Raw genomic sequence first — 24217 nt, 5'->3', positions numbered from 1 at the left:
AGGAGCTGGCCATCGGTTGACTGCCTGAAAAAAGAGACCGGTTATGTTCTTTCTTTAACTTCTACCTCACTTTAAAAAAAATAACATGCTAGCAGCTTTGTGAGGCTGTAGTGCTTATTGTAAAAAAACAAACTGTGATGGATAAGTCTGATGTTGTCACAATGTTCACTGTCTGCTACCATGAAAAAAATTATATTTATATAATGGCCGTCAAAGATGGCTGTATAGGAGAAATATACAGATGGAAACAGATAGGGTTTAGTAAAATACACACTTAGATGTACACTTAAGACCTTTTATTAACACAAGAATGAATGCGGTGTCTTGCAAAAAAATAAACTGAATGAGATCTGAGTGTCTTCACTGATTACTTCAAAGCTATACTATGCAAGGCTAAACTAGAGAATCAACTATAATTCTGTCGGTCCACATGTACTGGCTCTTCATCCTTCTCTATGCAGCTTCTTCATTCCCTGATGTCTGATTTCCTCTTTGATATTCAAATTATGTCCACCCCCCTCTCTTTTCACCAGAACCTCCGTAAGATGGAGGGATCATCAGCACAGGACCCTGGCCGAGACCTGGATGAGCTACAGAACTCTGACTGGGTAGGCAGACTCAAGTCTCAGTGGATCAATTTGTCGAACAAATTCCAAGCCACACAAATAACATATTTCATATCAAAGATTCTCATCGACAGAAAATGTATCTTTATGAATGCATGTATCACTCTAAATAGGCATTGGTTAAGGAGCTCATCACGATTCAGGTTGAAATGGATGGTGAACTCTCCTAATATTAGATACACAGAGAGGTCAGATCACAGAAAATTGCCCCTGTCCAAATGAATGTATATTAAAACGCGTGTTGGTAGTCTTGATATTTCCTACTCTACCCTTTTCCCATGATGCCCTTTGCTTCCTTCTCCAGGCTCGATTCTGGGTGCAGGTGATGAGGGACCTGCGCGACGGTGTCAAGCTGAAGAAGGTGCAGGAGCGCCAGTACAACCCGCTGCCCATCGAGTACCAGCTCACTCCCTACGAGATGCTCATGGACGACATCCGGTCCCAGCGCTACAAACTGCGCAAAGTCATGGTCAGTGTCCAATTTATGACCTCACATTGAAATACCTCTCTCTCTCTCTCTCTCTCTCTCTCCCTCTCTAAAAAAAGAACAAGGCATCCTCGAAAATAATAAGTGTCATGTGATACACTGTTTTGGATTAACCCCAGCAAAACAGATTATAGGATGACCTCATCTGAGGCTCTCGAAAATTGTGATGGACATTTATTTTATTTTAATGTATTTTTTTTTACATTACACAGTCTAAACAATTTTACACTTTAGAAGACCTTATGTTATCTTGTGCCCCCTAATGTGTGTATTGTGATATGAGTAATTAAAATTTTTGATTTTTGAGTGATCACAAGGTAATTTAGGAATTACCATCGTCTTTATTTCCTTTTTTCCCCCTTTTCTATTTTTCATGACCCTGTTCTGACATTCCAGATAAATGGAGACATCCCACGCAAGTTAGAGAAGAGTGCTCATGAAGTGATCTTGGATTTCATTAGGTCCAGGCCACCTCTCAACCCTGTAAGTACAAGTTGAATAGCACAGCCCATTATTGTGAAGCCTGTGGAAATCTACAAAGCTGTCTGGTAACGGTACCACAGCAAATTAAACATTCAAATTATATTTAAAAAAAAATTATTATACAGTATATGCCATAGGAAGAATGGGATGCTCCAGATCTCATTTTATAATTTATAGTAAAACTGAAGTAGGCATTTCATTACCACAAAAAAAAGTAAAAGAGTTCTTTAAAAAAACAGCACAGCCTCTGTAAAATACACAGCCTTCTTATACAACTTTCGTTGCACTGTGAGTGCAGTGAAATGCTGTGTTCATCAGTTCATCTGTTGATATACATCTCAGTGCAGAACAAGCAGCTACTGTTTACAGCAGACTCTATGTAATGAGTTGAACGATCAGTCAGAGGAGATATGAGGAGGTGCTGATTTACAGGCCTACTGCTGGCTATAACCCTGTTTGGTTGTCTCTACACACACACACACACACTCTACCATTTTCTATATATTACCCATCATTCACCTGTGCTAGGTGTCAGCTCGTAAGCTGAAGCCACAGAAGCAGCTTCCTCCAACGCTGCACGAGCGCATCCTGTCGGAGATCAAATCGGAGAGGAAACTTCGACCGGTGTCACCGGACATGGTGCGCCGGGGCAGGCTGGGTAAGGAAATATCTCTTCTTCATCTGCGCTGTTGTAATTCATATATCTTAGTTGCACACACACCCACATATTCACACACACACACTCTCATAATTCAAACATACTTCACTCTGAATCTGAAATGTATTTCTCCAGCTGAAGTATGGAGCTGATGCTTGCGCCATCTTGTGCAAATCAACTAAACTCCGATGAGAGATGTGTTTGCAGCTTCACAATGTTGAGCCGTGTTTTATTTCCTTTCTCACTTTTCTACATTATTATTTTTGCCTCTGCTCTTTGCTGTTGTAGTTAACGCTGCCTTTCTTTTCATGTTTGTGTTGCAACTAAAGCCTTTTATTATTCTTCCATTGACCACTTTGTTTGCAATACAGTGTAAGTTGCACATGAATAGTAATGCTAAGCGTCTGAAATTCCATTAACACTAACGACGCTAAAACCTCTGCTGATTCTGAATGTCAGTAATCTCTCACCGCTGGCTGTGGCTTATTTAAAATCCTATTAACCACAATCAGTGATGATATTGATATAAACTACATAAAAAGCATGATATACCCCTGCAGTTCTTGCCAAATGCCAGCTGATTTTGTAGGCTTTTTTAACATATTGCAGTAAGTGTTGCATTAATCACAAGCAATAACTGTCAATAAATGCCATGACTGTTTCTCGTTGCAGTAATTCGGCCTAGCATGTCTTTGAGTTTTGACGCGTCAGGTAATGTCTACCTCGCTGCTTACCCGGCTTTTTTATTTATTTTAAATATCTCTTAACCTTCCTCATTGTGGCTACTCATCTGCTCTCCCAGACTGCACACAATGCAAACGCTGCACACACACACTTACACACTCAAAGTGCACATTTCATCTCATGCCTCTGTTGTTGGTTGTGATTGTCTGTGGTCTGTGGAGGGGGCTGTGAGACACTGTTCAGTAGGAGGAGGGCACTGATGAAAGCAAACTAATAAGTAATAATAATAATAATAATAATAATAATAATAATAATCTTTTTTAATATAGCGCTCTTCTCTCACTCAGAGCGCTTTACAAAAACAAAACAATAAACAAACAAAAAGAACATGTAGAGTTGACATATTGACCAGTACAATGGACACACATGATTATTTTAAATGACAGCTCGAATATAGAGTCGTTTTCAATCGGTACTTGGTGTTTTATTTTGGAGTTTTAGCGATATACATAGGTATATTGTGTGCTGCTGAACATATTCTAATTGGACTATTTTTAGCATTTATGAAATATGATATATAATTGAATAGTAACAAATCCTGTAAGTACAATTAGAAATAAAATGTAAAGATCAGGTGCTACTTCAGTTATCAGGGGAAAGATGAAAAAGACTGCAGAGTAGCTCAGCTGAAAACATATCGTGATTCATAACACATTTTTGTTGTGTAGGATGAAGATAAGCAAACATGATTACAAATAACTGGGATGTTCCTGACCCTTTTTATGATCACAATGACTACAACACTCGAGATATGAGTCACTGGATGCATTGGTTCCCACTGATGAAACAATGCATATTATTTTCCATTTTAAGTGTGCAAAATAATAGAAATCCAGCTGATTTATTCAGGTATTCAGTCACATTTCCACACTGTATTACATTTGACATATTTTTCTCCCTTTTGACCCTTCGGCAAATGAAAGTGATCTCTCACTCAAACCTGAGTGAGAGATCAACCCTGGCAAAGTAGATCATCTGTCAGTTATACTGCTGTAATGTAAATCTTAAGGAAATGTGTGCAGCCAGCCATCTTATCAAATAGAGTTACTGCCACCTCGGTGTCTCCGAGTATCATTAACTTCATACACAAGAGTCTTTCATGTGGTGGTGACTCGGCAGAATTGTATAAGGGTGCAGCGTTACGCTAAGCTCTGCACAGCAAATATATGTACGTCGTATATGCAGTGGCATGGTGTTTCTCTTCAAATGCATACAACCAAATCAGTGAGACAGCTTTGATTGAGGCAATGAGGTAAAGACTGCAGACATAGGCTGATCTAGATAATGCTGTGCTCCACTTTCCCTCCTACTGAAGACAGAGTCTCTCATCGCAAGCTTTTATCACCTGACACTCACTCATTCAGGCTGTCTGTGTGTGTGTGTGTGTGTGTGTGTGTGTGTGTGTGTGTGCGAAAAAACTGCCCCCTGTGATGGATCATTCTCACACCGAGTATGCATTGATTCCCACTATGCTTGAGATGCCATGGGGGCCATGGTACATACCCACTGACATTTTAATGAACATGATTAAGGTTTTAATCTGGAGCAAGAAAATCTATTTCACAAGATTTAAAGACGTGTTACACAGCTCTTGGTGATGTATCATGCACCTCTGTGTCCATTTTGTTGCTTGTTGGTGTTTCTTATTATTATTTTATTTCATCATTCCCCCTAACTGGAGATGGTGTGTCCTGCCTGGATGTTTACTATAATACATCATCATTTTATGGGATAGCTGGACATTTTTGAAAATGGGCTTATGTTGTTGCCCAGAGTCAGAGTGAGAGAATGGATACAAGTCCCCCTCATATCTGTTCAGTGAATGTAAAGCCAGAACGTAAAGCTAGGAGGTGGTTAGCTCCCATTGTGGTAAGTGCCCCCCCCCCCCCTCCGTTTTTATGCTAAGATAAGCTAATCACCTCCTGGTGTTAGTTTAATAATGAGATATACTGTAATAACATCATAAGAGTGGTAGGGATATGTTATTTTCAGGAAGAAAAAACAAACAAACAAATGAGTGTATTTCCCCACATCTTAAGCTGCACCTTTAAAAACAAAATATGTTTCAACTTGTCTTAGAACAAAATGATATGCAGACAACTAGATATGAGTAATTTGAATAAAGCTGTGTGGCTCTAGCCATAACACATGTATACCCTTCAGCTGAAAGATCACACTTTGAAGCTATTTCTAATGCTCACACAGCCAACTTTGATTGAACACACCCTGGCGTCAGTTAAAAAAGATGATTAAGGCGAGACACCCCAGGTGAATAGGGATTTTTTTTTAACTTATAGATATCATCATGAAACTTTGCCAGTTGATTACTGACACTAACACAATAATTTTTTGTATTACATGTTTTTCTTTAATATTTTATTAAATGTGCAAATATGGCAATATTTAACCAATTATGCGTAAATGTGGGTCATTTTTCGAGAAAGATTTTGAGATGTTGGATAAAGCCAGAGTTAAAATCTCTATTTTATTTTAACCACATATTAGTTTCTAAAGTTTTTACACAACAGATTTTGGATACAGCCTTTTTTCATTTAATAAATCAAAAAAGACTATGTACATGTCTTAGAAATGCATTTTCGGCATGTTTTTAGGAGGAAAATGTATCATAAATCAGACAATTAACAATATATTAACAAATCCTTGTGTAAAAACCTTTAAAATAGTGCTATGAATGATCATAGAAAGTTTGGTTGATGTCAGTGGTCTAGAAGTTGAGATATCTTTCGCAGAGTATTGGCAAAAGCTCATTTTGAGAAAACGGCCGTTAAAGATAAAAACGTGAATTCTGCTGATAATCACTGATTATAGCTAGAGTAATTTATTGAATTAGGCCCTACACCCCTCAATGCCATATAGGCCTACCACTGCTTAACATATATAAACCATAGCATAGTAACATTTACATCCACATGCTAATTTAAACGTGGTTAATTCATTATTAGCCACTGTCTGTCAACCTGCTCCTGTCGGCACAGACGCTCTCTCTCCCCACCATCTCCCCTCTGATCGTCTGACAGTCTGTGTCTCTCCGACGTGATCGGCGTGATTTACATGTCTTTAACACTTCTCCCCTTCAAATGGCGATCACGTAATGTCCGTAGCCAATTGATTAAGTATTTTTTTGTCTTGGTTTGGCATATTTTCGACGTTTTTTCCCATTTTATTTTGTGATTTTCGAGCTACCCGGGGCTAGCATCACGTGATGCCTTTTAGCGAATCACATCGTCAGAAATGTGCATTAGCCAATGAGGTCGCTTTCCTAGCATTGAATCCCTCCTCACACTTTCACGATTGGTTACTGATACAAAGGAAATGACCATATTTGGATCAGATAACGTTGTTCTTGAGATTCAAAGCTTTCCAACAGTACCATGGTTATTATGATTCATACAGCGGTCGCGGTGCTGTATGTTACGTTAGAATGCTCACTTTTGACGAATTTAGGAGCAAAATACAGACGCAAGCAGTCAAAGTTTAGTAAAATAAACACCTAAAACGTATATTTTGGACCTTTTATCCATACTAGTATGAAAGAAGACATGTTATGGAAGCTAAATAGACACAAATCTCAAAATTGACCAGTGCTTAAAAAAACGATGTTTTTGCCTGCCGTGTCTCGCCTTAAAAAAACAAGGTGCACCAAAAAAAACATCATATATTATTGGGATCCAGCTGCACATACAAAATACCAAATGGGGAGAGGTTATTATAGCTATCCTAATGAAGGAGGTGTCCTCTTTTAGGTTTTGGCATGACTCGCAGTATGCCACAGGATATATTCCGTTCCGGATTAGGTAAAGTATGAGCACTGCTGTGTTCTTCGGAAAGGCCTTGTTAAACCGTCACCTAATGGCCTAATTGTCCATCTGCCTCCCTGGCTGTGAACTAATATCTCCTCTATTTAAATGTTTGAATGCTGAAGCCTCTTCCCTTCTTAAGTCTCTTAGGAATCTTGAGGCTGTAGAAAGACTAGTCCAGTGGGAGAAACCGATGAGATCGTGTCGATGCTTTTCCCACAAATGAGAAGAGACCGAAAGGAGAAAACAGAGAGATGTCAGGGCTCCCACAGATTCTATCAGATGTAGCTCCTTATCTGTCTTTTGCAGCTTTCCACAGTCTCTGTCCTCTTCTCATCCTCCCTCCCTCTCTTTATACCCTCCTTTCAACCATTGTACACCCCTAAAAATGCAGCTATAGAGTCAGGGAATTAGTTCTATCTTTGGACCTATAGTCACTCTATAATTGCAGAATGACCTTGTTATTCAACTGGGGGCATTTGGTCTCAAGTATTTAACTTAAATATTTACCATGGAGCATCTTACGAGATAATCCGACTTTAGGAGTTCAGAGGTCAAATATTTCATGAAATAGGGAATCCATGCTCTGTGTATAACACCATCCTGCAGCTCCTCAGCTTCCCCTGGGTCCAGCTTAACCCGCCCCTCCTGACCTTTATAACCTTGGGATGGATCTCAAACATCAGTCCTCTGTATGAGATTCGTAGCATCTTTTACCTCCCATTAAAAAACACTGTGATTTGAAAAACAGTTTGTGTCCCTTCTCTTCAGAGGGCAGATCGGTCAAAGTTGATTAAAAAAAATTAGACAGGATGCAAGGAATCATGTGAGGAAAGGCTTTGAGATCTATCTTAAAAGGTGGACATCAGCGATTCTGGAAAGAATGTGTGGTCAAAATAACTTTTTGTCAAAATAAGTGAATATCTCACACAATCCCCTACATGAACATATTGTAAATAAACTGGTATGTCAACAAAGGGTATGTAAACAAAGGGGGCCCACCATAGCTAGCAACATGCCCGTTTACAGAGCCCACCAGATTTTCAGTGCACACATAGAAAGCTAGCTGATCTTGAGGAGATATTTCACTGATGTTGACAAACAAGCATTATCCAGAATGGCTGACTCCACCTCTAATTAAGTGCTGTTCTCCCTTTTGTCTGAGAGACTCTTCCTTGTGTGCAGATGACTACAGTCCGTACATGGGCAGGAGGACGTCCAGCACCCTGTCTCTGCTCAATGGCTCAGACTTTACCCATGGAGAGCCCTCTGGATGTCAGTCTGCCCCTCAGAGGAAGAGGCTGCTGAAGGCTCCCAGCCTAGCCGAGCTGGACAGCTCCGACTCTGACGTCAGTATATGAGTTTGTGTGTGTGTGTGTGTGTTTGGGACCGATCTTTTGAAATGACATGTTTGGCGGAGCAAATACTGATTGAAGTGCTTGTATATATTCCGTTCATCCAGGAGGAATTTGTGGGGCGCGGATCAGCCAGCAGCTCCAGCGTGGCTACCTCTATGATGGATGATACGTCCCCGGAGTCGGTGGTCGGGAAGAAAAGTGAGTCAGGAATTTATTTCAACACTGTCTGTCACAGCTCATTGAAGTCGCCACTTCAGCTCAACCATGCACGGTGCACAGTGATCGATGAGTTTTAATCTTACAGCCTCAACGGCCATGTTTTCCTGGATTTTGCCTGTTTGTTTGTAGCTTTTTTTTTTTTAAATCTCTTGAGCCCTGAAATAATCAATGGAACTTTTTTCTTTTAACCTCTCTATCACTATGAACACCAGCTCCCCCCATGTTCCTGCCCATCTCCTCCACGCCCCAGCCTGAGAGGCGTCAGACCCCCCAGAGGAGACACTCCATCGAGAAGGAAACCCCAACAAATGTCAAACAGTTTCAGCCGCCCACCAAAAAGAACTCCAAGTCACTGGTGAGTCAGACATCTTTTCACAAGTTGTACTGTATATACCGAGTGGGTGAATGGCCAGTGAACAAAAATCCATGACAAGATTGACCTAGTAACTATTGCCTTTTTTTCCATTGAGCAGTTCAATTAGGTTCGGTTCGGCACGGCACGATAAATAATAACCCTATATGGCTTGCAGTTCCACTCCAACCTTACTTGGTAGGCGAAAGCTACGGTCAGAGTACAGTTTATGGGTCAAAGCAGTTGAACAGCTCTGGCCGTGTCAGCTACATAAATATCGTTACATCTCGGCAGCGGGACACAGTGTAGCCTGCTGATGAATTCAATGAAGAGGTTAAACGCCACACAATAAACCAAAGACCTGCACGCAACATTTTTCTCCAAACACAGGACCCTTTAGTGAACAACACTGTTGGTCGATTGTTGTTAATCAGTTCAAATTTTGCTACAGTCATGTGATATTTAAAGCTTTGATGTATGAATAATAACAAACACTTGGTCGTATTTACTTCCTATAGCCTGAGCTTTTTTATTAGCATGCTTTTCTTTATGATCTTTATTTGAAATCCAGGGACAAAACTATGAACTATCCCAAAGTGGCACAAACTGCAACAAGTACAAAAAAGTCAAAAACATAACTAAAATAAAAAGTATGTTGAAATACAAAATAAAATAAAAAGGTGGCAGGTTTTTTGAGCACCCAATTCGGAAATTTTTTAGGGGCTCCAACTGTCTTTTATCTTACATGGTTGTTCTACGAAGAAAATACTTTTCATTAAAACACCTTAACAATGGAGGTATATTTAGAGTCGGAGAAATCCTCTAAATAAAGACAATGAAGAGAAAACATAAATTCTAATGAAAGTCAAATGATGATTTGACCCTTTGGCTCCTGAAGACCTGTTCGGTACTTAAAAAGAATAACATTCAAATACAACTGTTTCCTACTGCATGTGTCTCCATAATCCACAGAAGACATTTTTATACATGAAGACATATTAAGTGAAAATGTATTGGACTTGCCTTTTAAACCAAAGCCCCAGCAAATGTTGTCCAAAAACAGTTCCCACTTACTATCAATCACAACCCAGTCACACCAACACAATAGAAAAAAACAACTCTCCAAGACAATTATTTCCCAGTTTGTCTTAATCACATGTTGACGCATCATAAGCCTTCTCTGATTCTGCCTTTTCCCTCAGTGAACAATGAGGACATTTGTATGAACAAAATGTAGTCCGGTCCCACACTGGCTGCTCTGAAAGATGCAGAGGGATGGCTGTTTGTGGACAGAATGATAAACAGAGTGCTTGTGTGTTGGATCCGCCGTTGCCAAGCTCACTCACTGTGTTCTCTGTGTGTGTTGTTGTTGTTGCAGGAGGAGTTCTGTTTCCCTGTGGAGTGTCTGTCTCTCACGGTGGAGGAGGTGATGCACATCAGACAGGTGCTTGTTAAGGCAGAGCTGGAAAAGTTCCAGCAGTACAAAGAGGTCTACAACGCTATGAAGAAGGGAAAGGTAACTTATTCTTCTAAATCAATAAACTTACACTTCTAAAATCCTTTATGAATGAGTAGGCCTGTTTCTTTTTCCTGACTACACCATGATGTATGGAGCACACATCTTTCTACAGAATGTTTTATGATCGCATTAACGTCTTCTTCATATTTTTCTTTTATTGCAGCTGTGCTTCTGTTGTCGAACCAAAAGGTTTTCCTTTTTCACCTGGTCCTACGTCTGCCAGTTTTGCAAAAAGTAAATAACATCCTAAACGATTATCTTAATTTATCATTAAATGAAAACTAATCAGAAGGAAGTGTGACTTTTTTCCTTTTCATTCATCACTTCCTCTGCTTTCTCTCTCTCTCTCTCTCTCTCTTGTCCTTGCAGGCCTGTGTGTGCGCAGTGCTGCAAAAAGGTAAGTCAATTAGTCCGATAATCTGCCATTTGATCTGGTCAGTCAGCTGACAGTAATGAGGTGTCAACAAAATGTTGAAATTGACTTTAGAAAGCTCTCCTTGCAACTTACACTTGGTGTGCAATCAAGTTAGTCAAAGCTGAATTCAAAATAAGGGCGCATGTTATTAAATGTAAACCTTTGACCAAAGTAAACCAACTATGTCCCTTGTTTCAGATCAGTTTTATGATATATTTGCACTTTCGCATCATTACTATATTTAATGGTGCATAATGAATAATAATAATAATAAAGATTTTAAATCCAGAAAAATCTGATATATGAACTTTTTAACGTTTTATTAAAAAAAATTAGGCCTTTACGTAATTCTATTCCTGCCTCTTCTTATTGTAATTCATGTCTTCCCTCTCTAACAGATGCGGCTGCCATCCAAACCTTATTCCAGCCTGCCCATCTTATCCATTGGCTCGACCAACACTCTCCCCAGGGACAAGCTTGGTGCCATGTCTGCTTTAGGCCAGGGACTCTCTATGGCTGGAGGGCCGGGGCCGTCAACATCTGAAGGGGCCACAGCGTCCCCAGCAGTGGGAGGGGCCACGGCGTCCCCCGCTCTGAAAGGAGCCACACATGCAGAAGCATCCAAAGAAGCTGCAAAAGCTTCTGGGAAATCAGATAAAACCTCTGCTAGCCCACGGCGCCAAAGCATCCAGAAGACCATGTCCAAGTGAGAGCAATGAACACAATAAGAGACAGATAGATAGATAGATAGATAGATAGATAGATAGATAGATAGATAGATAGATAGATAGATAGATAGATAGATAGATAGATAGATAGATAGATAGATAGATAGATAGATAGATAGATAGATAGATAGATAGATAGATAGATAGATAGATAGATAGATAGTGGCAGAAAAGTAGAGCTAGTAACAAACACACTGAGGAGTTAGAACAAAACCTCTGCTCAGTAAGAACAGTCATGTCCCTGCGAAGATTTAATACTCCTGAATACTTTGCAATTATTTGTTACTTTTAGCCTGTTTACTGTAGCCCACACAGACTGAAAATGTGCTTGCATGCTAAATATATGCTGTAATGTGTTGTTTAGCTAAATGTAAATGTTAACAGCTTGGCACATAATATTTACCCTTTCATTTAAAAAAAATTTAACAAATTGGATGGACCTTATGCCAGACAAACCTAAGTAATAAGACAAAGTGTTCCACCTCTCCCAAACTTTCCTGTCAACAATCTTCACTAAATGTCTTCATGACCACAGATTGGGTTGCCCTGTATAGTAGTGAACAAAAAGTCAAAGTAAACCAAACAGATCACAGAGGGAACAAAATAAAAAATAATAAAAAAAAGTTTAGATCTCTACTTATCTGTCATATTCTGTTAATAACAAGCTGCTGTCCTGTTTCTGTTCCGTGAAGGCTTTCCAAGCACGGCTCCTTAAAGTCCCACGATGAACTGGAGCTCCCTCCGGAGCTGACGGAGGACTGGGCCACCATGGAGGTCTGTGTCGACTGCAAGACGTTTATCCACGACATCATCGTCTCCAGCAAACGCAGCCTGTCACTGGCCACCAAGAGGGCTCGCTTAAAACGCAAGACCCAGTCCTTCTACCTGTCCTCCCCTAAAGGAAGGGAGGAGTACCGGCCATCTGAACGAACAATAAAGGAGATCTGAAAAAAACCTTTTCTCTCTCTCTTTCTCTCTTTCTCTGCTCCCAGCTCCAATGGCACAATTATAAAGACTCAGCACTGGATATGATCTTACTGTGTGTGTGTGTACTTTGGTCAGACAAAGCTGTCAGAATAGCTGATGTGAAGCTCAGTGGTGGACAGTGTGTGGTGTTTGTGGCTGTGTCTTGATCGTCGTGTACAGCTCCTTCAGAAAGCAGCACACTGTAGATCTGCCAATCCCTTTTTTATTTTACCGTATCAAAGCAGAACCTTTAATCTCTGGCCACAGTGTTTATGAGCAAAGAATCAAGAACTGTTGTGGAATGGCTTTCCTCCTCTCTGACGGCACAACAGAGTGGTCCAACCCAACTCACTTTAAAAAAAAAAAAATAAGCACAAGGCATGAGTGACACTCGGGAAAATATGGAATACTAAACTGTACTTTTTGTATGAGTTTTGATTTAGTTTTTTACGCCTGTGTGTACAGTAAATGATTGTTCGATGAAAATTCACCTTCTGTGTTTTTTAATTTGCAGTGTAATTTTTTCCAGTGATGCTTTCGTCCACTTTCATCACGCATACTTGAAAGCACGCTTCTTTTTTTCTTAAGGATTCGTAGGGGAAGCCTTTGTTTCCTCATGTGCATCACCTTATTAAACATCGTCTGTTTTTATGCAGACGTAGTGCCAAATGATAACTTCTTTCTAGTCTGTATGCCACCCATTTGCCCTTATGTATATTTGCAACAAAATGCTGTGTCAAATAGTGCGTCCCCTACATGTTAAAGACCCTGAAAACCTTGCTCCAAATCTCTCTATAATTTTTCATATTCAAGCCTGATATGCATTAAAACTGTAATACTCAGTTAATCTGCATGTATTGCGCTTCTATAAAGTAAAGAGACTTGAGATTATAAAGAAAAAATAAGGGTAAAATGTAAGCTTAAGCTTGGGCTGAGATATGGGGAAAGCTTAAAATATGTCATATCCTTCATATCCCATGATGCAACTCAACAGCATCTTTCGTCAAACCATTCCAGACTGCTGAATACCTACGTCATTTAAACTCCACAGCCCTCAGTTGGTTACACAGGTTTTCCGTTATAAGTTTGTCGGAGTCTCAAGCTATATCCGAAATAACTCTGATGACCTCATCAGGGGAGCTCCGCCCAGAGCCACAGAAAGCAAGTGTGCACAGCATCAGTAGTACGCATTAATTTGGTCATATTAGCAAACACCCCCACGATTGTTAGTTGACCCCGCCCACTTCTAACCAGCGCAAAAAGCACAAGAGCAAAAGAATACAGAAATGTAGAATGACCTAAAACCATTCTAACTTTAACAGAAAAAATTGCGTTGGATTTACAGTAATACTTTTCAATCTAAATCAATCTGTGCTATGTGCACAGACGCAGGTGCCTGCACTACCATGTGTAGGATATTAGGATCTTCCAAACTTATCTGCATATTTTTAGAAGTACCTTTGCATTGATAGTTATGCAGTGTAGATTAAATGTTTCGGTTTTCATTACATTATCTCCTGACCTGTATTTCTATTGTGTAAAAGTTAGTCATAATGGTTGTACATATGTACAGTTTATAAAACTCAGTTGACTTTACGTGCAGCAAAGAATAACAACCAACTTACTGTCTTGCTTTCCAACACATACTCATATTAAAGTTTTAATATATTGCCTCTAAGAATCAGAGTCTCATTTGCAGGCAGACGTACCTGTCTGTTTTATTCTTCATCTCACTCCTCATCCTCCTCCTTAAGATATTTCTGCCTTAAGAATTGCCTTTTTTATGATCACACTCACATGTTGAACAGCCATTTACTGTAACTGTACATACTTTGTTTCTAATGGTTTGTTTGTAGATCAGCTCTGTGTTGCCTCGATGGTATCTTGACTGTGAGACTGCTGTAGATCTGCGTCTCTGAGAGGGGAACTAACTCAGTACAGTGTGATTAGGCGATGAATGGGAAGTGTGCAGAGGAGTGTGACAGCATCATGCATGTACTACGGTGTATAGCTTGTACCTTCAGTCAGTATTACCTTCAAGCTGTAACTCCCTACAGAGAGTGCAACAAATGATGACTGCAACAATAAACTGTAATGCAATACCTTATCTGAGTGTCTGTTTCTTCTTTATCTTGTTCGAACACAGTATGTTGGAGTGGCTACTGATGTAGGCAAGTCAGGACGGTGAAGGTGGAAGTCTTGATTCAATACTCCATCGAGAATGTCGCAACCAGAGTCCAATAGTATCTAATGGAGGATCAGGCTGCTTGTCAAAGGCCATGAAAAGCAGCCTGGGGGACCACATTGGCCCCAAAAACTGCTGTCATGCCCTGTAGAACTTGAGCCAGAGAGACACAGTTCAGAGGTGAACAGTTACACCCTTTGTCCTGTGGAAAGATATTTTTAAAGTGGAGAACTTAAAACAAAAGGCAAACTCTGAATGGCACCACACTATTGTCAGCTGAATGATGAACAAAAATGAAGCAGGATCTTTCTGATCGATTATTCTGTGCGATTTACCTTTTTTGCGACAGATTTTCTTGCAGGAGACAAATGAAGAGGAGGGGGGCATTTCTATAGTGTCAGAGGGATCATATGAACCAGTGCTAAACAGATTGTATAATCTTGAAGCAAGCGAACAGACTTTGACACTCTCAGTGCTAAAACAGAAAAGACATGAAGATGTTGTGATGGTGACGTAGCCTAATACATAATATAAGCTAAAGCCTATTGTGCAGAACGGAAATAGACCTAGCTTAAAGAAATAGCCTATAATTAGAAATGTAGTTTTAGGCTAGCTAAATAGCCTAGGTCTAAAAAACAAAAAATAGGCTAATAATAGGCTATTCAGCTTGGCGGCTAAAGAAAGATGACCATTTGAATATTATTGATTATTATCCATGATGTCTTAATAGGCTAAGTTACACAAATAATGTTTTTTAACTTATTAGGCTAGGCCTAGGCTAGGCCTAGGTAGGGACTAGCCTTTGTTTTGTTGTTGTTGTTCTTTTCTGCACCTATTGGAGGTGTTTATTAGGCTTGGCTACTTTAGCTCCTTTACCTCCTGATTTTCTAATTCTTCATTAAAAGAGGATAAGAAGAAGAATCTGTTCATTTTGACTCAGTCTATGTGTGGAAAAACAAAATTAGTTTTGTCTTCCTCCATAATACAGCCGCTGTTGTCATGTTGTAACTTTCTTATAAAGTTGCATGAAAAACGTCGGCGTCATTACGTGTTACCATGGTGACGTGTAAACTGACAAACTCGGCTAATGGTATCTCTGTGTTTTTTAGAAAACAATGAAGTTTCTTTTGAAGTATAAACTTGCAGTATTATTTAACCAGAGCGAGGAGTGACTGTTTAGGAGAGGACGGAAGTAATTAACAGTTTTTTATTTATTTATCTGTTACAGTTGAATTCGTGTTTTCCAATGAAACCCAGAGTTAGCTAGAGCCATGCTACGAGCTACCCCAGACTCCCTTTTATCATGCTTTTTATGTGTAGAAGTTAAATGTGTTCTTGCTTGTCCATGAAAGTCCACGCCTTGAGGGAAATAGCAGCTCTATGTATTGTGTATTTATTGTTTGGCAAATATGGCGTATGAATAAGCTGTTTTATAATATTACCCAAGTTTTGTGAAACAATTTTGAGAAAATCAATTGTCCCAGTGACCTTCCGTATCATGAACCGTAGGCTACTATCTGTGAAAAACAAGGTCTCTGTAATTTCCCTAGGCTACTCTCCCCACAGGATGTCTTTATCCCAGATTCAGAGTCTCAGACTGGCAGCTGTGCTGGAGGACTGTTCAGACCAGTTGGACATAGTGGGACTTACCCTGACAGTGCAGATCAACAGGGAGCAAAGTATCACATCAGCACAGGTGTGTTCATCACCTGCTCATGTTCACAACTGTGAACATCTGTCTGACAGCTGTCTGCTGCTTTGATCTGAGGATAACGTGGATGTTCTTATACCAGGATGTCCCCATTTCATGATCTCACCAGACTAAAATGTGTGTGTGTGTGTGTGTGTGTGTGTGTGTGTGTGTGTGTGTGTGTGTGTGTGTGTGTTCAGGAGAGAGCCAGGCTAACCAAGCTGAGAATAGACAGGTGAGTTGTACAAACACAAGAACACATATTTTAATAATTTATTAAAGCATACCCTTTTCGCATACCCTTTTCTTATAAATGAATGTCGGTTACATCCAAACTTTTTCCATTCCATTTTCAAAGTTGATTAAGTCAATCAGATCCAAAAAACTCTCTCTGTATTTCTCAGTATGGCAGCGTTTATAAACCTGGTTCATAAACCTGACACTGGCACAGGAGGAGCTCAAGAAGGGCCAAAGAATGTTTCAGTTGTTGATTCTACTACTAAGAAAAAACCTGGACATACAGTAGAAAGAATAATCCATGCTAGATCACGAAAGCAGTGTTGTTGTCATTACTCAGGATTCCTCATGGGGGCGACAGGAGTTACGCGCTATAGCTTTGATATGTAAGCAAATGAAATAATGATAATAATCCTGACTAAATTTGCCCCTTGTCTGTCTCTGCAGTCAGTGCATGTCGCAGCAGATTTCGGAGCTGCACCACGAGCTGGAGGAGAGGCAGAGCTTCACCTCCCTACAGGATGTGGTCGAGCTAAAAGAGCAGGAGAAGAAGACTGAGGTCTTGAGAAGGTTTGAAAACACACATATCTCAATAGTTATAAGTAGAAAACGTTAATATAAAAGGTGATTTTGTAGAGCGAAGAAGGGAAGGACGTCCGTGTTGTATCAGTAATGGGAGTTTCCCTCCACACAGAGAGGCAAAACAAGATCTGGAAGAGAGAAAACAAAGTCTACGGATCTGTAAAGAGGAGTTCCAAAGGAAAAATGACAAACTGAGGGTGAGAAACAAATTGCATATACTGTATATCCTAAAAAACAAAACCGTCTGCAAGTATGGCTTTTAAGGGTTAGGGAGAATCAGTTAATTCAGTTGAAGTTAGCCTGCATGTCACTGAATAATCCGATACCCCCCCCCCCCCCAGGAAATAGACTGGCAGGTCAGAGATCTGAAGCATCAGCTGAATGAGCAGTCATCCAAGATCGCCAACAAGAAGAAGATTGTGGAGAAAAGCACTGAGCTGCAGCTCCAGCGGACACAAAAAGAGACCATGCAGGCTGAGGAGCTGCTGGAGGTGCAGCGGGAGGTGGGTCATACAGCCCATCTTATTTTCAAACTGATCCTCCATCTGAGTGCCGATATAATCATTATTTATTTATATAGCGCTTTTCTTGATGCCTATTAAGACAGATTGTGGTGAGGCGGAGACATGAAAGAAGACAGAGAGAAGTGGTTTGTTCTGCTCTTGCTATGTTTGCATTGAGAGAAACAAAAATAATCCAGACCTATCGCCTATCCAGCAATGCTGTTTTCACAGAAGTAGCGATTGACTGTACTCATGTGCAAATTGTTTTGTATGCTAAGGTTTATTATGATAATTTATTTATTTTGTTCTTATATGTCCTCCTGACATCTTCCCTTACTGTTTATCAGTTGTTTTTGTTGTTAAACACACAGCATCTATTTTTTCAGATACACATCATGTTTTGTTGAGTAATATTAAGAATTATTGCTGAGTTCAACAATGCGTGGGTTTCCAATAACACCTCCAATTTCATGACATTACATTTCTCTTAGCGCCTGCGGTACCTCTTCTCTCTACTACCAAATACTACTGCCTCTACCATGTTTGCACCTGTTGTCATTTGCGCAGTTACTCTGAGTTGATCATCTGCAAAACGGCCACAAACCAAATGTGCAATCTGTTATAATGCTAACGCAATTTAGCACTACTTATTTGGGATATTAGTAGATCAGGCTATTCGACTCCAGGGTTAGATGCTGTCCAGATCACGTCTTCTGTTATCTTCCCTCTCTCTCTCAAGCTGCTGCACGAATACCTGAAGGAGGAGGCGAGAATTCATGAGGAGTCAGAGAAATTCCTGCAAAATCGGCTTGAGGTAGGTACAGCCATATTACTATTAACGACTAACTGTATGACATTGAATATGTCATAGTTGCCTTTGGAGGGTATTGCTGTGTCATTAGCTTAGCTCCAGTTTAAGATCCAAGATAAGTTTTTTTGCTTTACCTTTATTTGAACTGGGAAGGCCTTTGACAGTAAGCTCTATTTTACAAGGACGCCCTGCTTATAATACATATTAAAACAAAAAAAAGCACACTACAATGTACAACCAAATAAACATGAAATAATATTGCACATTTGATGAGGTAAAACCCACATACAATACCCATTGCATACAACATATCAACACATGGGACAATATCGCTCACAGAGAACACAGATACAATCTGTTGATTGAAACAAAATCACACAGTCTCATTAATCCCACAGCTGTTGCTTGAAGTTCACTTGTGGTTAAGTCGACCCTCTACTGAGGGGCCAGGTTAGTGCTTGTAATCTGTTAAAGAATGATAAGAAACTCAGGGGTTATTATGGTGGAGAGCCTCTAGCAGGTGGAGTGAAGAAGCAAAAAGGATGAGTGAGAGTTCTGTCTTTTCAGTAGATAAAAAGATGTACCAGGTTTTATTCAGCAAGTTTAGCAACAATACACAAATTCCAATTAGTTGAAATGTTATTTCTACCTCAAACTGACATGATAACATTCATAAGGGCTATATGGGATGGATTAGTGCCCATCCAGTCCCCTTTACCAGCTGAAATAGCCTTTAAAGGGCCAATATAACACACAATTTTTCACAAATGTTTGTTTAATCCCTCCAGTCCATTGGCAAATCATTTAAGCGTTGACAATATTGTCTTGTCACACTACGGCAAGTCAAAATGTCTGCTGTGTGAAGGATCTATTGACTTGCATTAGCTGACAAAGGGGAAAGTCAGCTCAAGTGCCTCAGTTGGACTGTTAACACCAACTGACTAGAACAGACCCCGTCCGACTTGGTTGTTATACGGGGAATATAATTTGGGTCAGCTGGCCAGAAATTGATCTGAAGCCCTATGTTGTTGTTGAAAATGTTATTTTTGCCTCAAACAGACATTATAACATTTTTAGGGACAGATGGGATATACAGTATTAGAGCCAATCCTGTCACTTTTAACAGCTGAAATACCCTGTAAAGGGCTAATTCAACACTTTTCAGACGTTTTTCTCCTGCCAGAAATTGATAAAGCCCCATCTTGTTACTGAAATGTGTGTCCTGCCTAAGAATGAATTGATAACATTCATGAGGATTATATAGGATGGATTAGAGTCAACCAAGTCTTCTTTACCAGCTGAATTACCTTTTCAAATAAAGTATATATAACCCATTTGAGTCATTTTCAGACATAAATTGATCTGAAGTCCTATCTTGTTGCTTAAATGTTTTTTTCTTGTGACGAAAAGAGAGCTGAGCCAGAAGCTGCTAGGTAAATGTGTCTTAACCTTCATAGTTTAAACTTTGCTCCTAAGAGCATTCATATTTGTGCTTCTTTAACCCATAAGAACCCAGACCCATTTCCCCTTAAAGGAAAAATATGGGGGATATAACACAGACCAAGTGGACCACAAAGAACACATTTCTGAAGTTTTTTTCAAATACTACCCCTTAATGTCAAAGATCTGTGATGTGACAAATATGTCACATTGGGCGTTTATGGTAAATGTATTCCTTATTTTAAAATGAATCAACATGACAGTTTTTCTGCTTAGTAACACACATTTGCATTTGTATTTGCATTTCCACAACATATATCAATATTGTGACTTTAACAGTTCTGTTTAACAACAAATTATTTTGAAGATTTGTTTTACGTCACAAAATGCGCAAACTGAATAGAATCACATAACATTGCCTCATTGGATACTGTTGTCATGGTCTGTCTTTGTCTTGTCTTGTTTTGGTGTTCCCTGTGTTTCCTGTTTTATTTTGGTATGTCTGTCTTGTTCCTCCCCATGTCCCGTCAAGTTTCCCTCTTGTTTGATTGCTGCTCCCTCCCCTAATGTGTTTCACCTGCCCCTCGTTGTCTGCCCTGTCTTGTGTGTGTATATAACTCCCTGTGTGTCTTTGTTCCCTGTCTGAGTATTGTACCTGTTGGTGAGTCTGTCCCTGTGTTCCATGTGCCTAGCCTTTTTGCGCCTCTTGGAGTTTTTGGAAGGAATAAATAGTCTTCTAGTGAAACTGTCTGCATCTGAGTCCTCCTTGCCTGCCTGTCTGCCACTCACCGTAACAGAATACTCAGACCAAGTATGGACCCAGCAGACAGATATTTTGAGGTCGAGCTTGAGGAGGTAACATTTACCATTTCTTGCCTCAAGAAAGCCCGGGAGAAGGGCTCCACTCTCGACCACCGTGAGGCAGCCTTGACGCTGGCACGCCAAGCTGTGGAGCTACAGCCTTGGCTTGGGGAGTCCCTGCCAGAGTGGGCAAAGAGCTTTTTATACCCTCCTGAGTTTGTCTCCCAGCTGCCAGCACAAGCCCAAGCCTTTGCCCCCGGTCCCCAGCTACAAGCCTCTGCCCCCGGTCCCCAGCTACAAGCCTCTGCCCCCGGTCCCCAGCTTCAAGCCTCTGCCCCCGGTCCCCAGCTTCAAGCCTCTGCCCCCGGTCCCCAGCTACAAGCCTCTGCCCCCGGTCCCCAGCTACAAGCCTCTGTCCCCGGTCCCCAGCTACAAGCCTCTGTCCCCGGTCCCCAGCTACAAGCCTCTGCCCCCGGTCCCCAGCTACAAGCCTCTGCCCCCGGTCCCCAGCTACAAGCCTCTGCCCCCGGTCCCCAGCTACAAGCCTCTGCCCCCGGTCCCCAGCTACAAGCCTCTGCCCCCGGTCCCCAGCTACAAGCCTCTGCCCCCGGTCCCCAGCTACAAGCCTCTGCCCCCGGTCCCCAGCTACAAGCCTCTGCCCCCGGTCCCCAGCTACAAGCCTCTGCCCCCGGTCCCCAGCTACAAGCCTCTGCCCCCGGTCCCCAGCTACAAGCCTCTGCCCCCGGTCCCCAGCTACAAGCCTCTGCCCCCGGTCCCCAGCTACAAGCCTCTGCCCCCGGTCCCCAGCTACAAGCCTCTGCCCCCGGTCCCCAGCTACAAGCCTCTGCCCCCGGTCCCCAGCTTCAAGCCTCTGCCCCCGGTCCCCAGCTTCAAGCCTCTGCCCCCGGTCCCCAGCTTCAAGCCTCTGCCCCCGGTCCCCAGCTTCAAGCCTCTGCCCCCGGTCCCCAGCTTCAAGCCTCTGCCCCCGGTCCCCAGCTTCAAGCCTCTGCCCCCGGTCCCCAGCTTCAAGCCTCTGCCCCCGGCGAGTTTGGATTGCCTTCCATTACCACAATGCTCTCCAGCTTCCGAGTCGACCTCGGCCTCCAGCAGCAAGCTCCAGTCCCCGGCCTCCAGCAACCAGCATGCTAGCTACCAGCTCCTGAAGGCGCTCAAGCAACCACACGAACACTGTCCAGTTCCTGAGCCCACTACATACTTTCTTGAGGGGACCTGCCCTCTAGGCCTGCCAGGGGAGGCCTGCTTTTCTCCAAGAAAATAGTTTTTTTCCTTCAACCGTTGTGTTTGGTTGTGGCACTTCATCTATCTGCATCACTTGATTCGCTAGAGTCTGAATCGCCACACCACTCCCTCTCCATTTATTTTTTGTTGGGAGTGTAATCTGAGTCTTCATCCGAGCTATCGTCGTCACAGCCTTCAAATTCACTTTCATCTCCCATGATGATCTCAAGTGCATTCTCAACAGTGTAGTGCTTATTCTCAGTCATACATAAGAAAAAATAAAACAATTAGCCTACTACATTCAAATGGGACCAGCATAGGACAGTGAATTGTGTTTGTTTTATTTACAGATATGCAAAAATAGTTTTGTAATATATTTGATCAATAACATAATTTTAATTATTTTTTTATTATATATGTCCAAATGTACTTTGAATTGCACAAAAGAACATATATTAATTAAAAATAATTGAAACAGCGTAGCTAATTGAGTGGCTTATTACCATTCTTGTTATTGTGACAAATATGTCACATCAGAATTTCAAAGAATATTTTAAGGCTAAAACCCGATGTGATGTATACGTCACAGCGATATTTTCCTAACTTGTTCTACATTAATTTGTTCATGAAATATGGTCAGACTAAGTTAAATGTAATAAAGGACACCTTAACGCATTATAATTGTTAAATGGGTTTAAACTCACCTTTAGTAACAAAAAAAAATATTTTTAAAATGAGCTGGGTCCTTCACTTGTGTGCACATGTCACAATGCAATTTTTGGGAAGTCACTTCCTGACATAGTCACATGACTGTCACATTACCACCACACCAGGACGTTGAGTATATGTCACTTAGGGACTTAATGAGTAAAAGTCAACAAAAAAGCTGTATAAGGAAGATTGTAGGACATTCAAAGTGTGTGTTACGTGGGTGTCACCATGGGTCCTTAACTGAGTTTAAAGGTCCTAGAGTTGGTCATAGAGAGAGGGTAGATTTAGTGGCTTGGTGTCCAATGGGTTGTTGTGAACACTGTAGAAATAAACCACCACCACTTTGCTAACTGAAAAGGATGGATTTGATGTAAAGTTACTCATGTTTGCAGCTGCTACAGGTAGTCTTTGTTTTGTCACTGTCTTTTAAAACTGTTGATTTAGCACTTCTCACTTTATCCTTGTGAACGTTCATCAAGCACTGCGACCCATCTCGGTGCTATTGTTGTTTCAGGAGTTACAGAAGCAGCTCCAGCATTGGCAGCAGTGCACAAAGCAAATGCTGGAGGAGAAGGAGCAGCAGCTCAACAGTGTGAGCTGCAAGAGAACGGTGAATCTGGACCGACTGTCTGAGTTGAGGAGGAAGGTGAGCAGCCTCTAGAGTTACACATGACATGGTGAACAGCTGCACATGCTCAGACGCTATTAGATGATCACTAATCTGTTGATGAATTGTGTTCAGTACAGGGAGTTGGAACAGGTGGTTTTTGAGGACAGGGTGGAGCAGGAGATGCTGCGCCAAGAGCAGGAGAAGGCCAGGACTGCTGTCAAGGTACACACATCCAATCATAAATTTGTTTTTGAGCACTTTGGTCAACTATGGTTGTGTTTATGTGCTATATGAATAAATTCAAACTTGAATTCAGATATATTTGTCTTCCCATTGCGCTCTATCACATCAGTCACTCTGGTGATTTTTATTTTTTATTATTTTACATACTGCAGCTGATCATAAAAACTGTGTAGTTTGCATGCATGGACATACAACTGGGACATACTTGTACTAATTTATTTCATTATAACATCCCTGGTTGTTTGCACTTGGAGGCTCCATCGATGTGACTTAACTTCTGCTGTGCAGTGGATCGTGGGTCATAATCGCCAAATAAGCGTTCTGATTTCCACACTAAAAATCACGACCGCATGTAGTAGGGCATTTCGGTATTTTGAATGGTATCTCACCACATGTATTGGGACAACCTAAATCTTTTTCTACCATACTTAACAGCAGGGAAGTATGGGTATTGGAACTCAGCTGTAGTGTACTGATCCCTCATTCTGACCCTGGCCTATGACCTTTGAACCTGCAGATTCAGGCCTGGTGGCGTGGCTGCATGGTCCGCCGGGGCCTCGGCTGCTTTAAAAAACCAGAGGATGACAAGAAAGGCAAGAAGAAGGAAGGAAAGAAGAAGAAGAAATAATGTTCTTCCAAGGCTCTGTATATCTTCTTTCGTGTTTATTCAACATTGTAAAAACATATCTTTGTAATTTCAAACATACAGTGTGCAACCAAATAAACAACTTAACTTATCTCATACAGTATTTGAGAAGAACAAAAAACAGTACACTGTGTGACAGTGAAATG

At 41.0% G+C, this 24217-nt stretch overlaps 2 protein-coding genes across 2 annotated transcripts in view; both read left to right on the top strand.

The window, feature by feature from the left end:
• The window catches only part of spire1b (spire-type actin nucleation factor 1b), a gene marked incomplete at both ends in the record, with an annotated part of 34616 nt that extends 22261 nt beyond the window's left edge, over positions 1–12355 (top strand). Inside the window, 13 exons of the mRNA XM_080039046.1 lie at positions 534–608; positions 931–1095; positions 1510–1596; positions 2125–2254; positions 2927–2965; positions 8002–8165; positions 8279–8372; positions 8606–8748; positions 10124–10261; positions 10428–10498; positions 10634–10661; positions 11078–11385; positions 12100–12355. Of these exons, the coding sequence (XP_079895172.1) occupies positions 534–608; positions 931–1095; positions 1510–1596; positions 2125–2254; positions 2927–2965; positions 8002–8165; positions 8279–8372; positions 8606–8748; positions 10124–10261; positions 10428–10498; positions 10634–10661; positions 11078–11385; positions 12100–12355 (1698 nt within the window). The remainder of the gene's footprint in view (positions 1–533; positions 609–930; positions 1096–1509; positions 1597–2124; positions 2255–2926; positions 2966–8001; positions 8166–8278; positions 8373–8605; positions 8749–10123; positions 10262–10427; positions 10499–10633; positions 10662–11077; positions 11386–12099) is intronic.
• Positions 12356–16125: 3770 nt separating this feature from the next.
• LOC307259119 (dynein regulatory complex protein 9-like) lies at positions 16126–24053 on the top strand (the record flags this gene model as incomplete). The annotated part of the gene is made up of 8 exons (XM_080038853.1): positions 16126–16295; positions 16933–17055; positions 17180–17264; positions 17409–17570; positions 18310–18384; positions 23087–23218; positions 23315–23404; positions 23943–24053. The coding sequence occupies 8 exons, from the start codon at positions 16126–16128 to the stop codon at positions 24051–24053; spliced, it is 948 nt and encodes a 315-aa protein (XP_079894979.1).
• Positions 24054–24217: the final 164 nt, after the last annotated feature.

The sequence above is a fragment of the Ammodytes marinus genome (assembly GCF_949987685.1).
Source record: "Ammodytes marinus genome assembly, chromosome: 13".
Taxonomy (NCBI): Eukaryota; Metazoa; Chordata; class Actinopteri; order Uranoscopiformes; family Ammodytidae; genus Ammodytes; species Ammodytes marinus.
Note: the sequence above shows the minus strand (reverse complement) of the source record. Positions and strands in the feature narration are given on the sequence as shown.